At 43.7% G+C, this 14581-nt stretch overlaps 1 protein-coding gene across 1 annotated transcript in view; it reads left to right on the forward strand.

Moving 5' to 3' along the window:
• The window catches only part of cacna1bb (calcium channel, voltage-dependent, N type, alpha 1B subunit, b), a 214265-nt gene that overhangs the window by 139297 nt on the left and 60387 nt on the right, over positions 1–14581 (forward strand). Inside the window, exons 15-19 of the mRNA XM_036967489.1 lie at positions 7019–7091; positions 7386–7503; positions 7859–7926; positions 8036–8142; positions 10415–10477. Of these exons, the coding sequence (XP_036823384.1) occupies positions 7019–7091; positions 7386–7503; positions 7859–7926; positions 8036–8142; positions 10415–10477 (429 nt within the window). The remainder of the gene's footprint in view (positions 1–7018; positions 7092–7385; positions 7504–7858; positions 7927–8035; positions 8143–10414; positions 10478–14581) is intronic.

Genomic DNA, 14581 nt, shown 5'->3' on the forward strand with positions numbered 1-14581 from the left:
TTCAGAGCAACTTACAGGAGCAATTACAGTTAAGTGCCTATGACCTCTTCGGCTCAGGGATTCAAACCAGTGACCTTTTGGTTTCTGGCCCAACGCTCTTAATCTCTAGGCTACCTGCTACCTTATAGGTGTGCTACATATCATATTCCTTACATGCTTTTGGGAAATACTCTAGTCTAGAGGACTGTTGCCGCACTCTATATCCCTTCCTGTGTTAAACTAGAGCATATTCCTCTCATTCTCCACAGAGCAGAGCCAGATGCACATCACGTTGTGTCAGAGCCTGCTCTCACAAGCTTCTGATGGAGGATTGATTAAATGAAGTCCCTGAAGATGCCTTGTGGGAGCGAAACAACATCAAATCCCTATTATCAGAGTAAACACTGTCTCCGGTGTGCAGCCTAGGTTAATCTTGCCAACTAAGAGAGAGAAAGAGGGAACGATGGAAAAGACCACGGCTACATATTTGCGGGTGGACAATCCATCTGATTGAACTTACCACCCCTATACTTGCTATCTCTCGCACACACACACACACACACACAAACACACACACACACACACACACACACACACACACACACACACACACACCACCACCACCACCACCACCGGTTCTCTAAGCAAGTTAGATCAGGAGTCGTTTTTAAAGCTGGTTGCTGTGGTAACCATATTTGCCCTCTTCCCAATCCAACCGCTCCTCTAATGCTTTGTCCTCACGCCATCACTTCCATTCTGATGCTCTTCCATCAGTGACGTATCGCAGGTCCGAGCAGAGTGAGAGGGTAGAGAGAAACGTGCAGAATTATAGCTAATCTTCAGGCTATTTTACACATCTGCCATGAGGCTGAGAGAAAATGTTGCTGTTCATAGCTCAGGGATTCTTGAAAGACGGGACAGTCTCAAACAAATTTATACAAATATTTGTCTAAATATTAACAACATTTGAAATATATATTTTGATAGACCAAAGTATCAGCTATGTAGAGGAACAACCTCCTAATTATTATATATTTTGTTTCATAAAATGCAACTAACTGGATTTATGTCAACTCTGTCAGACCCCCTGAAGGGTATTTCATTTGTACAATTATTGTCCAACAAGTGTTTAAAGGCCTTGATAGTTTAATTCTAAAATTATATAATTCAAATATGTAATACAAATCTCCAAACGCCTTTTTGTTGTTGTTTCATAGCACTATAAAATGTTCCAGGGCTAATTTCGTTAGCATTTCGTGGATGTAATTCTAGATTTAGAACATAAAACGGCATTTATAAAGCAAACACTGTCCCTTAGTTCAAATACTTCAGTTGTTTAAGCATATGTTGCCGAACAGTGATAAAAATACTTGTTCAGAATATTGACCAATACATTTTGACAGTGACAGAGTTGAAAACAGATACTCAGAACATACCTTTGCCTCTAAAAATAAAAGTTTAATTCAAACATTTATAAAATATGGAAAATGATTCATTTGAAAATCCCCAATAAAAACAGAGCTGAAGTTAGACACACATTTTACAGAGTTGAAATTCATATTCTATCAGGCAGATGGAGTTGACAGTTTATGGTTATGACCATGCTGATTCCAATATCGTTTGTTTAAATCTATCAAAAGTAGAGAACTTTGTTGAATGTGTTGAGAACATGATTAAGAAATGTAGAGACATGAATTATGGTATAGCTGGCCGTGCTCATTCCTGTTTCATTTAGGATTTTTGACAAGTCTGACAGAGTTCCCCAAATCTCTGGACACATTTCTTTGGAATCACAGTTTTGAGAGAAATAAGTCACAGAGGGCTATTGCAAGAAACTACATAAGATCTTTTTTCAGTTAATATCCATTATCTACAGTTTTTAGAATTTGAAACACTTTTTTGGAGATTTACAATTGGGATCCTTTCTCCGAACAAGGGCATTTACGGGCATAGAGCAGACATGGAACTTAATAATATTGAAAGTATTTAAAAAAATCCCACCACAAATCTTTTCCCTTATAAAATTCCCCCAAAAATACATTTGAAGATCAAATAATGCAACAAAATAATTTATTTTACAAATAAAAATACAGTGTCCCTGCCGGACAACGATTGTCTCAACTTTCAAACATATCTGAGCTAATTTCCTGCTATTCTACACATTTTGACACGATGCTGAGAGAAAATGTTGAACTTTCAAAGTACATTTCCTGTAATTCTACACATTTATTTTATGGCTTATGATATGTTCATATGCTATCTGGGGGGCCCGACCTCCGGGGGCACCCCAACCAAAAAACCTAAACCTAAAGAATGGGGGTCCCCAAAGATCATGGGCTCCCGCCTTGGAGGGCTACAGGAGTTTGTGCTACGCCAGTGTCTTTCAATCACACTTAGTGCGATCTCTACCACAGCAATTTTCTTAAAGTGTACATTGCAAGTCTATCTAGTAATACATTTATAATAACTCATTGGGGTTATCGTGTAACCTTGTCAGAATTTCCGAGCGATCAAAGGGTAAGGGGAAAGCACAACTCAGCATTGAGAAAGCCCATCCTGAATGCCCATCTCAAATGACACACGTGCATACTTGGACATGTGTATGACTGTATGTAATGGCTTTTGCAGGTGCCGAGGTAAGTCAATCAACAGTGTTTTCATTGGAGCTATTGTTAAACCATTGACGATACTGTTTGAAAAACAGCACTCCTGTGAAAATGTGAATCTTGTCTGACTCTGCACACATGTACTGTATAAAATGTAGACACATGATCAGTTGGTCGCAGGGGATGGTCAGTGTTTTACTGTGTTAGCAGTGAATGGTCATAGTGTCATAGGTAGCATGTATCCGTCCGTTGGTGTTTTTTCTTCTTGTTGTGGGATAACTATACATCACGCCATTGTACCTTTCATTCTCTCACTTCGTCGCGTCTTCTTCAGTTTCGAGACTCAGGTTTTGTCAGGGTTGTTCCTCAAAAGGCAGGGAGTCATTTGAATGTGGGGTTGGGGTTCTTGACGACTTGATAGAGTATTTTTCCTTTGTGTGCGTGGGATTGGTAAGGTCATACAACTGACCTGGATAACCTTGTGAATGTGTTTGCTGCTACAGTGAATCACAACCTGTGTACACAAAGTTTAGAATCAAATGTAAAATCACATCGGAGTTTATTTGTCACATGTACAGGATACAGCAGGTGTAAACAGTATAGGGAAACATTTGCAATCTCTTCCTTAACAGGTTGGTTATACTACGTCATATAAAGAAATACACGAGATAAATAATAAAGTACACCTGAAAACAGAATAAATACACACGAGAATATACACTTTATATGACAAGGTCAGTATCAGCACCAATCAATGAATGTGATACTGGTGGCAGTTGTGTAATCAGGGTTAAAGTGACAGCAGGATACATTTTAAAATACTTGAGCGTGTTTCATTTCCTGACAATCTATATTGTTTATTTCATCAATTTAAATGTATCTGTTTTCAGCCTCTATTCCACTGAGATTTGTATTGCTTGTCATGGAGAAGTTGGACCGGTCTTGTTTTGTGTAAGCTTGTGGTCATACATCAATGGGGGCTTCAGAAGACATTGATACGTGTATGTTGTATTATAGTTCATAGCTATAGTCACAGCTACTGACACACAGCAGAGGAAAACAGAACATGAAACATAAACTCCAAAACTACCTCGGATGCTCAGGTCTCTTCTACCTGTCCTCGTTCTCTGGGTGCGTTCCAAATGGAACCCTCTTTTTCTTTATAGTGCACTACTATTGACAGAGGGAAAAGGAATAAGGTGCCAGTTGGGACACCCAATCCATGTCTGTTTCTCTGCACTATACCATGGAGATAGTTCAGGCGTCACACCAGGAGTGATGAGAAGGTTGGAGCTGTGGACTTGTGTGGCTTCCTCCCTGGTGACTTGTGTGGCTCCCTCCCTGGTGACTTGTGTGGCTCCCTCCCTAGTACTTGTGTGGCTCCCTCCCTAGTACTTGTGTGGCTCCCTCCCTGGTGACTTGTGTGGCTCCCTCCCTGGTGACTTGTGTGGCTCCCTCCCTGGTGACTTCTGTGGCTCCCTCCCTGGTGACTTGTGTGGCTCCCTCCCTGGTGACTTCTGTGGCTCCCTCCCTGGTGACTTGTGTGGCTCCCTCCCTAGTACTTGTGTGGCTCCCTCCCTGGTGACTTGTGTGGCTCCCTCCCTGGTGACTTGTGTGGCTCCCTCCCTAGTACTTGTGTGGCTCCCTCCCTGGTGACTTGTGTGGCTCCCTCCCTGGTGACTTGTGTGGCTCCCTCCCTGGTGACTTGTGTGGCTCCCGCTCTGGTGACTTGTGTGGCTCCCTCCCTAGTACTTGTGTGGCTCCCTCCCTGGTGACTTGTGTGGCTCGCTCCCTGGTGACTTGTGTGGCTCCCGCCCTGGTGACTTGTGTGGCTCCCTCCCTAGTACTTGTGTGGCTCCCTCCCTAGTACTTGTGTGGCTCGCTCCCTGGTGACTTGTGTGGCTCCCGTCCTGGTGACTTGTGTGGCTCCCTCCCTAGTACTTGTGTGGCTCCCTCCCTGGTGACTTGTGTGGCTCCCTCCCTGGTGACTTGTGTGGCTCTCTCCCTAGTACTTGTGTGGCTCCCTCCCTGGTGACTTGTGTGGCTCCCTCCCTGGTGACTTGTGTGGCTCCCTCCCTAGTACTTGTGTGGCTCCCTCCCTGGTGACTTGTGTGGCTCCCTCCCTGGTGACTTGTGTGGCTCCCTCCCTGGTGACTTGTGTGGCTCCCGCTCTGGTGACTTGTGTGGCTCCCTCCCTAGTACTTGTGTGGCTCCCTCCCTGGTGACTTGTGTGGCTCGCTCCCTGGTGACTTGTGTGGCTCCCGCCCTGGTGACTTGTGTGGCTCCCTCCCTAGTACTTGTGTGGCTCCCTCCCTAGTACTTGTGTGGCTCTCTCCCTGGTGACTTGTGTGACTCCCGTCCTGGTGACTTGTGTGGCTCCCTCCCTAGTACTTGTGTGGCTCCCTCCCTGGTGACTTGTGTGGCTCCCTCCCTGGTGACTTGTGTGGCTCCCGCCCTGGTGACTTGTGTGGCTCCCTCCCTAGTACTTGTGTGGCTCCCTCCCTGGTGACTTGTGTGGCTCCCTCCCTGGTGACTTGTGTGGCTCCCTCCCTGGTGACTTGTGTGGCTCCCTCCCTGGTGACTTGTGTGGCTCCCTCCCTGGTGACTTGTGTGGCTCCCTCCCTGGTGACTTGTGTGGCTCCCTCCCTGGTGACTTGTGTGGCTCCCTCCCTGGTTACTTGTGTGGCTCCCTCCCTGGTGACTTGTGTGGCTCCCTCCCTGGTTACTTGTGTGGCTCCCTCCCTGGTGACTTGTGTGGCTCCCTCCCTGGTGACTTGTGTGGCTCCCTCCCTGGTGACTTGTGTGGCTCCCTCCCTGGTGACTTGTGTGGCTCCCTCCCTGATGACTTGTGTGGCTCCCTCCCTGGTGACTTGTGTGGCTCCCTCCCTGGTGACTTGTGTGGCTCCCTCCCTGGTGACTTGTGTGGCTCCCTCCCTGGTGACTTGTGTGGCTCTCTCCCTGGTGACTTGTGTGAGTCCCTCCCTGGTGACTTGTGTGGCTCCCTCCCTGGTGACTTGTGTGGCTCCCTCCCTGGTGACTTGTGTGGCTCCCTCCCTAGTACTTGTGTGACTCTCTCCCTGGTGACTTGTGTGGCTCCCTCCCTGGTGACTTGTGTGGCTCCCCACCTGGTGACTTGTGTGGCTCCCTCCCTGGTGACTTGTGTGGCTCCCTCCCTGGTGACTTGTGTGGCTCCCTCCCTGGTGACTTGTGTGGCTCCCTCCCTGGTGACTTGTGTGGCTCCCTCCCTGGTGACTTGTGTGGCTCCCTCCCTGGTTACTTGTGTGGCTCCCTCCCTGGTGACTTGTGTGGCTCCCTCCCTGGTGACTTGTGTGGCTCCCTCCCTGGTGACTTGTGTGGCTCCCTCCCTGGTGACTTGTGTGGCTCCCTCCCTGATGACTTGTGTGGCTCCCTCCCTGGTGACTTGTGTGGCTCCCTCCCTGGTGACTTGTGTGGCTCCCTCCCTGGTGACTTGTGTGGCTCCCTCCCTGGTGACTTGTGTGGCTCTCTCCCTGGTGACTTGTGTGAGTCCCTCCCTGGTGACTTGTGTGGCTCCCTCCCTGGTGACTTGTGTGGCTCCCTCCCTGGTGACTTGTGTGGCTCCCTCCCTAGTACTTGTGTGACTCTCTCCCTGGTGACTTGTGTGGCTCCCTCCCTGGTGACTTGTGTGGCTCCCCACCTGGTGACTTGTGTGGCTCCCTCCCTGGTGACTTGTGTCTCCTGTTGTTCCATGGCTCTTTATTACTTCATGACTGTCATATAAAACAACCTTCATAACCATCTCCTATAGGCCAATCCTCACCAGAAGCCTTGGAACCTCGCACTGGGGGGCACATATGTGCACATAATACTGTCCTGTCATCTCCATAAAGAAACCACTCAAACAATGAAAGTAAAGGAAATCAATCATTGTTCAATGCAGCGTTTCTCTTTGACTGTTGTTGTAATGTGTGGGTATTTTTGATGGAATCCTTTCCACGCACAGAAAACATGTTGTGAAGCTTACATGTTGTGAAGCTGTGTGTATGTGTACTGAGACACGGCATAATGGAAAGCTGTTGTTGCGTTGAATTAGTTAGAGCAGGTTTTACTTCAAAGAGTATGCCTGCCAGTTGATGTCAGTTGGCAGACTTTCAGTAATTCAGGGTTGGTGTAGCATATCCAATGACTGCAAATGTCATTATAATAGCTCTATACACAACCACACATTGACCCAGTTTGTTTGATGATATTGCCTTGATTAAATTCCTATTTGATTTGAGTTTCACATACAGCGCTGTGCTCTGTTGTCCCATTTCATCTGCTGTGACCACTAGGGTCACTACACTCCAACCTGGATGGAAGCCAATGTATCTGATTCTGAACGTCCTCTCTGTCAACTCTCAAGCCAGATGTCTTCAGTTTGACTTGATGTGTTTCACTGTTCTTTCTCCAAGGTTTAATTTCGAAGAGGAGACGCCGACGACCAACTTCGATACCTTCCCGGCGGCCATTCTCACCGTCTTCCAGGTACACCCTGTCTCTACCTCTGTCCTTTTATTTACCCAACTTTCACTTTGGAGCTGTTTCCTTTGGAATGTTGGACTAGTTGAAAGAATTGTGTGTTGAACAAAGATAGCTTGTAATTAGTGGAATGTAGTGGTCTACTCTTTGTCTCCAAATGACTCATCTTTCTATTAGCCCGTGTTAGACTTTTGAAAGTCATTAACGGCCGAATTGTTGATGCTGCAGTATTAACTCAATGTTTTGTTAATTTGTTATGAATAATTTGCGTGTTCTTCATCTCTCTATGATCAACGTCAGATTCTGACTGGCGAGGATTGGAATGCTGTAATGTATCATGGCATTGAGTCTCAGGGGGGCGTGCGGCGGGGAATGTTCTCCTCGGTCTACTTCATCGTCCTCACACTCTTTGGAAACTGTATCCTCTCTGATCCTAAGTCGTGCCATTGCATGGATATCAGAGATTTCATCTGCATGAAGCATTTATAGAGTGAAATAGAAATATCTCATGTCAAAACACTGGAGAGAAGTGCTGCAATGAGAGCTGTACATTTTGAACATTTATTTCTGGGGGGGGGGGGGCATGCTCCCGGACCCCCCTAGAAGGTTTCCCCCAGTGAATTCTGAGTTTGAGTGATACTGTAACCCTTTTTAATGGCATGCCATCTAGTCTGTTGCTGATGGTCAAAGTGTTTGGTTGCAATGTACCATGGCTTAGCCGTGAAAGCCACTACTGTTGTGTCAAGTATTTTCCTGAGTTTAGTTCCAACCAGACACTCTCCTGAACGTCTTCTTGGCTATCGCCGTCGACAACCTCGCCAATGCACAGGAGCTCACCAAGGTAAGGCTGAGGAACGCAAGGAACCATGTCCTACCCTGGGAACCTTTTCTGTTTTTTTTCTGAATAAAATGACCCTTGGTTACCCATCCCTTCTGGTTTATTGGTCCAGGATGAGGAGAAGCAGGAGGAAGAAGCCAATAAGAAGCTGGCCCTGCAGAAGGCCATGGAGGTGAAGGAGGTCAGCCCCGTGTCAGCAGCTAACATCTCCATCGCTGTGTAAGTCTAATGTTCCAGTCCCCCCTGTGCTCTCCAAACATGGTCTCTTCCTTCCGTGTTCCCTCCCATTCTGAAATCAGCCTGTCGTTTTATTGTGAAGTATCAGATATAGCTTGTTCTGCCCTTTGTCAATGTGCTGTTGATGTTCTGAACACTGTCTCTCAAAGTAGCTCTGTTGTGATATTGCCTCTGTCCATGTGTATTCTCCTAACTACATGATTGACATGGGCGGAAGGTAGCCTATTGGTAAAGAGCACTGGGTCAGTAACTGTAACATCGCTGGTTCAAATCCCGGAGCCGACTAGGTGAAAAATCTGTCTGTTAACCCTAACTGCTCCTGTAAGTCGCTCTGGATCAAAGTGTCTCCTAAATGACTCAACTGTAAACTTCTGTGTATATGTTTCTATCTACGTGTGAGCTTTGACTACCATCCTTCTCTTTCCCCCGTCTATGGCAATATCCCCCCAATTGCGTTGTAATGTTGGCCATGATTGCCTTACAGAACCGGGAGCCGCTCTGTTATCCTCCTCCCATACTGAGGTGGAAGAGGTGACACAGACAATGTCTCAATTAGCACCCTATTCCCTATTTGTGCCATGTCGTATACATCACCAATTAGATATTGACAGGAGTGGATGCTTGATCTGAAACTGATCTTCAATCAGCATTCGTTTCCTCGGCCTTTCACTCTCATTTAGTGAACATCGATATGACTGAGTCATCTACTGGAGTCTGAGGGAGTCAGTCAGAACACTGTCAACATCAACAATCTCCTGTAACCTAGTTATTGTATCTAACCACACAGCCATGCCCTCTCACCACTGGTATAGGCTTTAGGACTAATTCATCACTAGGCATTAAGGATGCCATTATGCATTAGGTGAGAGATGAGCTTGGCCCTCTATTGACAACATAACGAATATTGACAAAACATTTTGACAGTCAATAAGTCATTGGTTTGTACATGACCAGGCATCAGTAATGTCAGTCTCAGCCCAGGTGGGACACATGGTTTATTAGATGGATATGACATGGCCTCTGTGTCCTGACTGTGACCACAATGACCAGGGTACGTATTGATGCAGACCCTCAGAGCAGGAATGCTGATCCGTTTTGTCTTTAAGATCCTAATGGATAAGATTATATGGATAGGAGGGACCTGATCCTAGATCAGCACTCCTACTCGGAGGCACATTGTGGATACGGGCCCAGGTCAGAATGGTGGTTAGTTTAAGAAACCAAATCATTAAAAATAATGAATAATTTACCTCTCAATGACAGATGAGCATCTGACCAAATTAAGCCAGATTTTAGTTCTAGGTATACCGAGAATATTAATAAATAAGCACATTTAGATTGACAGTAGCCTACTGTATAAATCCTGATGATTACTTTTGAAGATGCATTTGCCATTATATACTGTAGCAGATTACATTAAGTATCAGATTACATACTGTAACAGACTACATACTGTAACAGACTACATACTGTATCAGATAACATACTGTAACAGATTACATGCTGTAACAGATTACATTCTGTAGCAGATTGCATTATCTTCATTTAGATTTTTGTAAAGTAGAATGATTAAACCTTAACGTTGCTCATGTGTTAGTCTATTTCAAAGCTGTGTTGATACAGGCCATTTCTGAGAGAATGTTTTATTTTAGATATCTGCATGTGTAATTTTACAAATGTGCAATTTTACAAATATTTTTACTCTTGATGAAGTGAATCCATAATTATATTTTATTCACAAATGTAATCATGACGTTTTTAACGAAGACCATTGTCTGTTTGATTGAAAAATTCACGCTAACACTTGAAAGGCTTTGTAAACCCATTGTTTATTGAACTTTGTAAATCCACTTGCCATTTCTCCCATTACGTTGACTTTCTCCAGAATGTTTTCAATTTGATGTCTTTGGTAACACTTCAGTGAAGGGGTTTAGTATCTATTTTTAATATTTGCCACAATATCTGCTTCTATTCCACCCCTGGTAGTTGCTTGACCGCAGTATGTACAGTATTACAGGGCTACAAACTATCTATACTGTATAGTGTACACTACTCCCACTGCTGAAGTGTTAACCACTACTGTAGTTGTAGCTCTGTTAGACTAGTCCTTTATGATCGTGGAGGGGACAGGTGGACAGACAGACACTTTATGGAGGAGTTTGACTGACTTCCACCTCTCCCCACCACATCCTTTTGGCTTGTCTTATCCTTCCTGTCTTTTATTTGTCTTTTTGTTTTATTTCTGCATGTGCAGTTTTGTAAAGCAAAATCGAGATGTACTCTCTCGCAGCTCGTCCGTCTCCAGCGTACATTCACCGTGAGTTTTTGCTCTCTGTTAAAATATTATCACCCCCCCCCCTCTTCTCCTCCCCCATCTCCTCCCCCAAACCTGTCTCCCTCTGCTACCCCAGTTTGCCTTGCTCCTCTCTCTTCTTTCCACTCCTTCCAATTCTGACACCCCCTCTTCCTCACCCCATCCACTTCTCCATCTCTCCTTTAGCCTCATGCTTCACCTAGCCATCCCAATCCGTCTATTCATCACTCTCTCCATGACTCCTCCCAGTGTTGAGATATGCTTGAAACTGGAGAATCCACTGGTGGCTCACTGGTGGCTGTCACTATAGAGTGAGATTTAAAATAATGACACTTGTCATATTTGCTGAAGTTAAGGCAAAAGAGAGAGTGTGTATGTGCGTACGTGCGCATGCACGTGTGTATGTAAACGCTTATGTGTGTAATGCATGTGTGTAAAAGTGTGCTTGTATTTCTGAATATTGGATATGTAATTGTGCATAGCGCCGGGTTTCGTCTGCGCTGTGTTGATGCCTGAAGTGATGAGAGTATAACCTGAGCTTGAGAGTGAATCATTTCTATATAAATATATAATGTCCTTGTGCTCAGTCAATTCCCCAGGCACTTTGGCAGTTTTACAGCTTCTGTTTTTTTATGCCCCGGTTTCTCTTTTTCAACACACTATGAGTGAGGGCCAAACTATATAGTACAGTAGCCAAGTGGTAGTCTGCCATACTAGACGATTGAATTGTTGACTTAGCCTTACCTGACACTTCGTTATCATTTGTTACCAATTAGTAACAACACCTATGTCTAAATGTTGTGGTGTGGTGCTGATGGTGTTAGTCTCTATCTCTCTCTCTGTGTGTGTGTGTGTGTGTGTGTGTGTGTGTGTGTGTGTGTGTGTGTGTGTGTGTGTGTGTGTGTGTGTGTGTGTGTGAGAGAGAGTTTGTGTGTGTGTTTGTGTGCGTATTTTTTTCATGTTCACTGTGATTTACCTCTCATAACAAGAGCACATATTTCACCAACAAGTCTGTGTGTGACCGATATGTCTCTCTTACTGTACTTGCTTATGACTTGCATATTTTATTTGCCTGTCTGTCTGTTGCTTGTTTGTCTGTCTTACTATGCGTATGTTGTGTCTTTGGCTATGCCGGATTAATTGATACGGCATGCTATTCTATAAAATAATTTCTCCGTAATTAATATTACCTGATTGACCTAATCATGTAAATGTAATTAACTAGAGAGTCGGGGCACCACGAAATAATATTTATAGAGCTGTTATCTTCCGAATAAACTCTTAAAGACCTAGTAATATTTTACATCAATAGCAGTCAATATTAATCGTCATCTTATTTCAGTCTCATCTGAAAGTTGTAAATTCTTGGTTATCTGCACGAACCCTGGCTAACAAGTTGAATCAGCAATATAAAATTGGGTTTAATTATTTATTTTGTAAATACCTAACTAATCACACAGAATTACACATACACATAATTAAATCATAACTTGATTACAAATTAAGTCATAAAGGAAAACGTCCCTAGCGGGCGGAACAGATATGACAGCTTGTTACACAAAAGAAAAGGGGCTGGGTTTGAGCGAAAGAGCGGGAAGACTGAGGAACAAAGTGCGAAGCTGTGCTATCGTAAATACAGAATCTTATGCATTCTAAATCTTATGCATTCTAAATTAAATTAAATTTGGAAAAGGAAAATGCAATAAATATTTACTCTGAGCTGCGCTTCGGTAGGTTGGTGGTAGATGGAAGGCCGTGTTGCCCAACCGAGTCCTTTGTCCTTTGAAGAATGTCTCTGCTGGTATATTGAATACGTTGACGTTGTACGTCGTTGTGTGGTAGATGGGATACTCTGTCTGTTCCTTCCTAACCTGCGTTTGCAGCTAGTGTTGCTAACTCAACGGCTAGGAGGCATCACTTCTGTAGTGAATAAGAGTTCAAAGTTCATACCATTCGCAACCAAAGCTCAGGCTGATGTTGGCTTCGTTCTGTAGTTATTATCTGAACCATTCTGACATCGGACCACCGTCCTCAGATCCTCGGAGCAGGAGGTTATATTGTCGTCAAGGCTTTATATAGGAAGGGAGAGGAGGGCATGTTTGAAAAGTGTTATAGCCCATGTCCCTTCACAGGGGCGGGGCACTGATTGAGCAGAGCCCTAAACTTATGAAAACCCAAATCTCACATTTTAGAAGCTAAAATCACATTTCATCCCATCACGAATAATTTCCTATTCAAACATTTAAATTGAACAACAATTCCATGTAAATCCAATAGCTCTGATGTATAGACTTTCCACTGTAGAGTTTGTCATCTTATCATTGAGGAGAATGTCTCAGATGACAACCGAACTGACATCATATTCATTAAGTTCCACCGCATATGTTCAATTGGTCGGATTACCAGAATATAGTTCATTTCCCCCCACCTTCTGATGTTCCCAGAATCTCTATGTTAACCAAGGGTTTTGCAAATGTAACATCAGTAGGGTAGAGAGAGGGAAAAGAGGGGAAGAGGTATTTATGACTGTCATAAACCTACCCCCAGGCCAACAACATGACACTTACTTTTGCCTGTTTTATCTACTCCCCCGCCCATCGAGTCTTGAGGTACAGGTGACACCAAGGGGGCAACTTTACTAGTCATACATACATACATAGGTCTGCATGTGCATTCATACTGTACACACAGATGAATATAGTCAACCACATCTAAAAACACACGTAGAAAGAAAGCATAATTGAAATTATTTCTTAGGATCATGATTTGTTCATATCATGATAATACTATAGATATCCTATTAGATTTCTAGAGGGGCTATGTCATAAACCCTCAAAGTTCCTGAATGGCATGAACATGGCAGCCATCTTGGTCAGGGAGAAATCCAAAGCAGTTGAATTGGAATAAAGGGCAGTTGAGGCACAGGGGATGCATCTTCCGCTTTTACTTACTTAAGTAAGGCATCTGATATATCACAAATTGTCTAATAGAATTGTCAAATAATTATAAAAACAGTTGACACAGGTTCTATGTGTAAATAGCCTCTAAAATAGATATGTTTGTTTTCTTTTAAAGCTGTGAGTGTTATAATATTATACAATATCAGTACTTTATTCATTTACAACTTGTCTAAGTCTATAATCAACTGGTGTCAACCAGTGTTTGGCTGTGGGTTGACTGCATTGTTTGCATGGAATGTTGGCTGTGGGATATTGGCAGTTAATTAGAAAAATGATTGGAATCATTCCACCTAAACTGGTTGGCTAGCTAGCTAGCAAACATACTGGGCAGATCATCTTTTAATTCATTGTTTTACTCAATATCTTATCACAGCACTGGTTGGCCACCAGCTTACCAACTCCATTGCCAAAACCCTTTTTTTATCCTTAACAACAAGGTTCATGTCCATTCTTGTATTCAAATTCCACATTCTATGGATGTTACCATATCCCATGACAGAAGGAACACAAAGGGATACTTGAAATCTATAATTCCTCTCCCATCTCCACACTAATCCACTAGATTTTGGCCTTGGTATTAAAGGAAAGTTTCACCCATTTTGAATGTTATATTGTTTATGGACATCTCTAAAAGATGTTCTATCGATTCCCGGGGTTTTCATGTGTATCTAAGCTATTGCCATTCAAGCATGCAGAAATATAGCCGGTATGATGAGTTGTGCATCATATGATGCAAAATGTATCACACTGGCTGTGACAATTAGCATTTTTAAAGTTGTTAATCTTGAAAACCTGATTGCTGACATGCAGAACGTTTTGGGACTGTGTCAACAGTGGACTACTGAAACAAATACCAAAATATACGTTTTTGAGTGGATTATCCCTTTAAGGTTACTTAAAACCAGAGCCATTTTTCCTGTTCTCTGTGTGTATTCAAGTGTTTCAGTCTGTCAGGCAAGATAGCTCACCTTTCAGAGAAATAAAGTAACTAGAAAGTCAACATGTGAGGTCGTTTTGGATGACTGGTGGTAGGGGATGGAGATGACAGCTTGCAGAACCATTGTGCAGGTCAGTACTGGCTGCTCACAATACTTGAGAATTGTCATCCTTAACTGTTTCCATCCATAGTAGTAACTCACACGAATCG

Source organism: Oncorhynchus mykiss, chromosome Y (assembly GCF_013265735.2).
Source record: "Oncorhynchus mykiss isolate Arlee chromosome Y, USDA_OmykA_1.1, whole genome shotgun sequence".
Classification (NCBI taxonomy): Eukaryota; Metazoa; Chordata; class Actinopteri; order Salmoniformes; family Salmonidae; genus Oncorhynchus; species Oncorhynchus mykiss.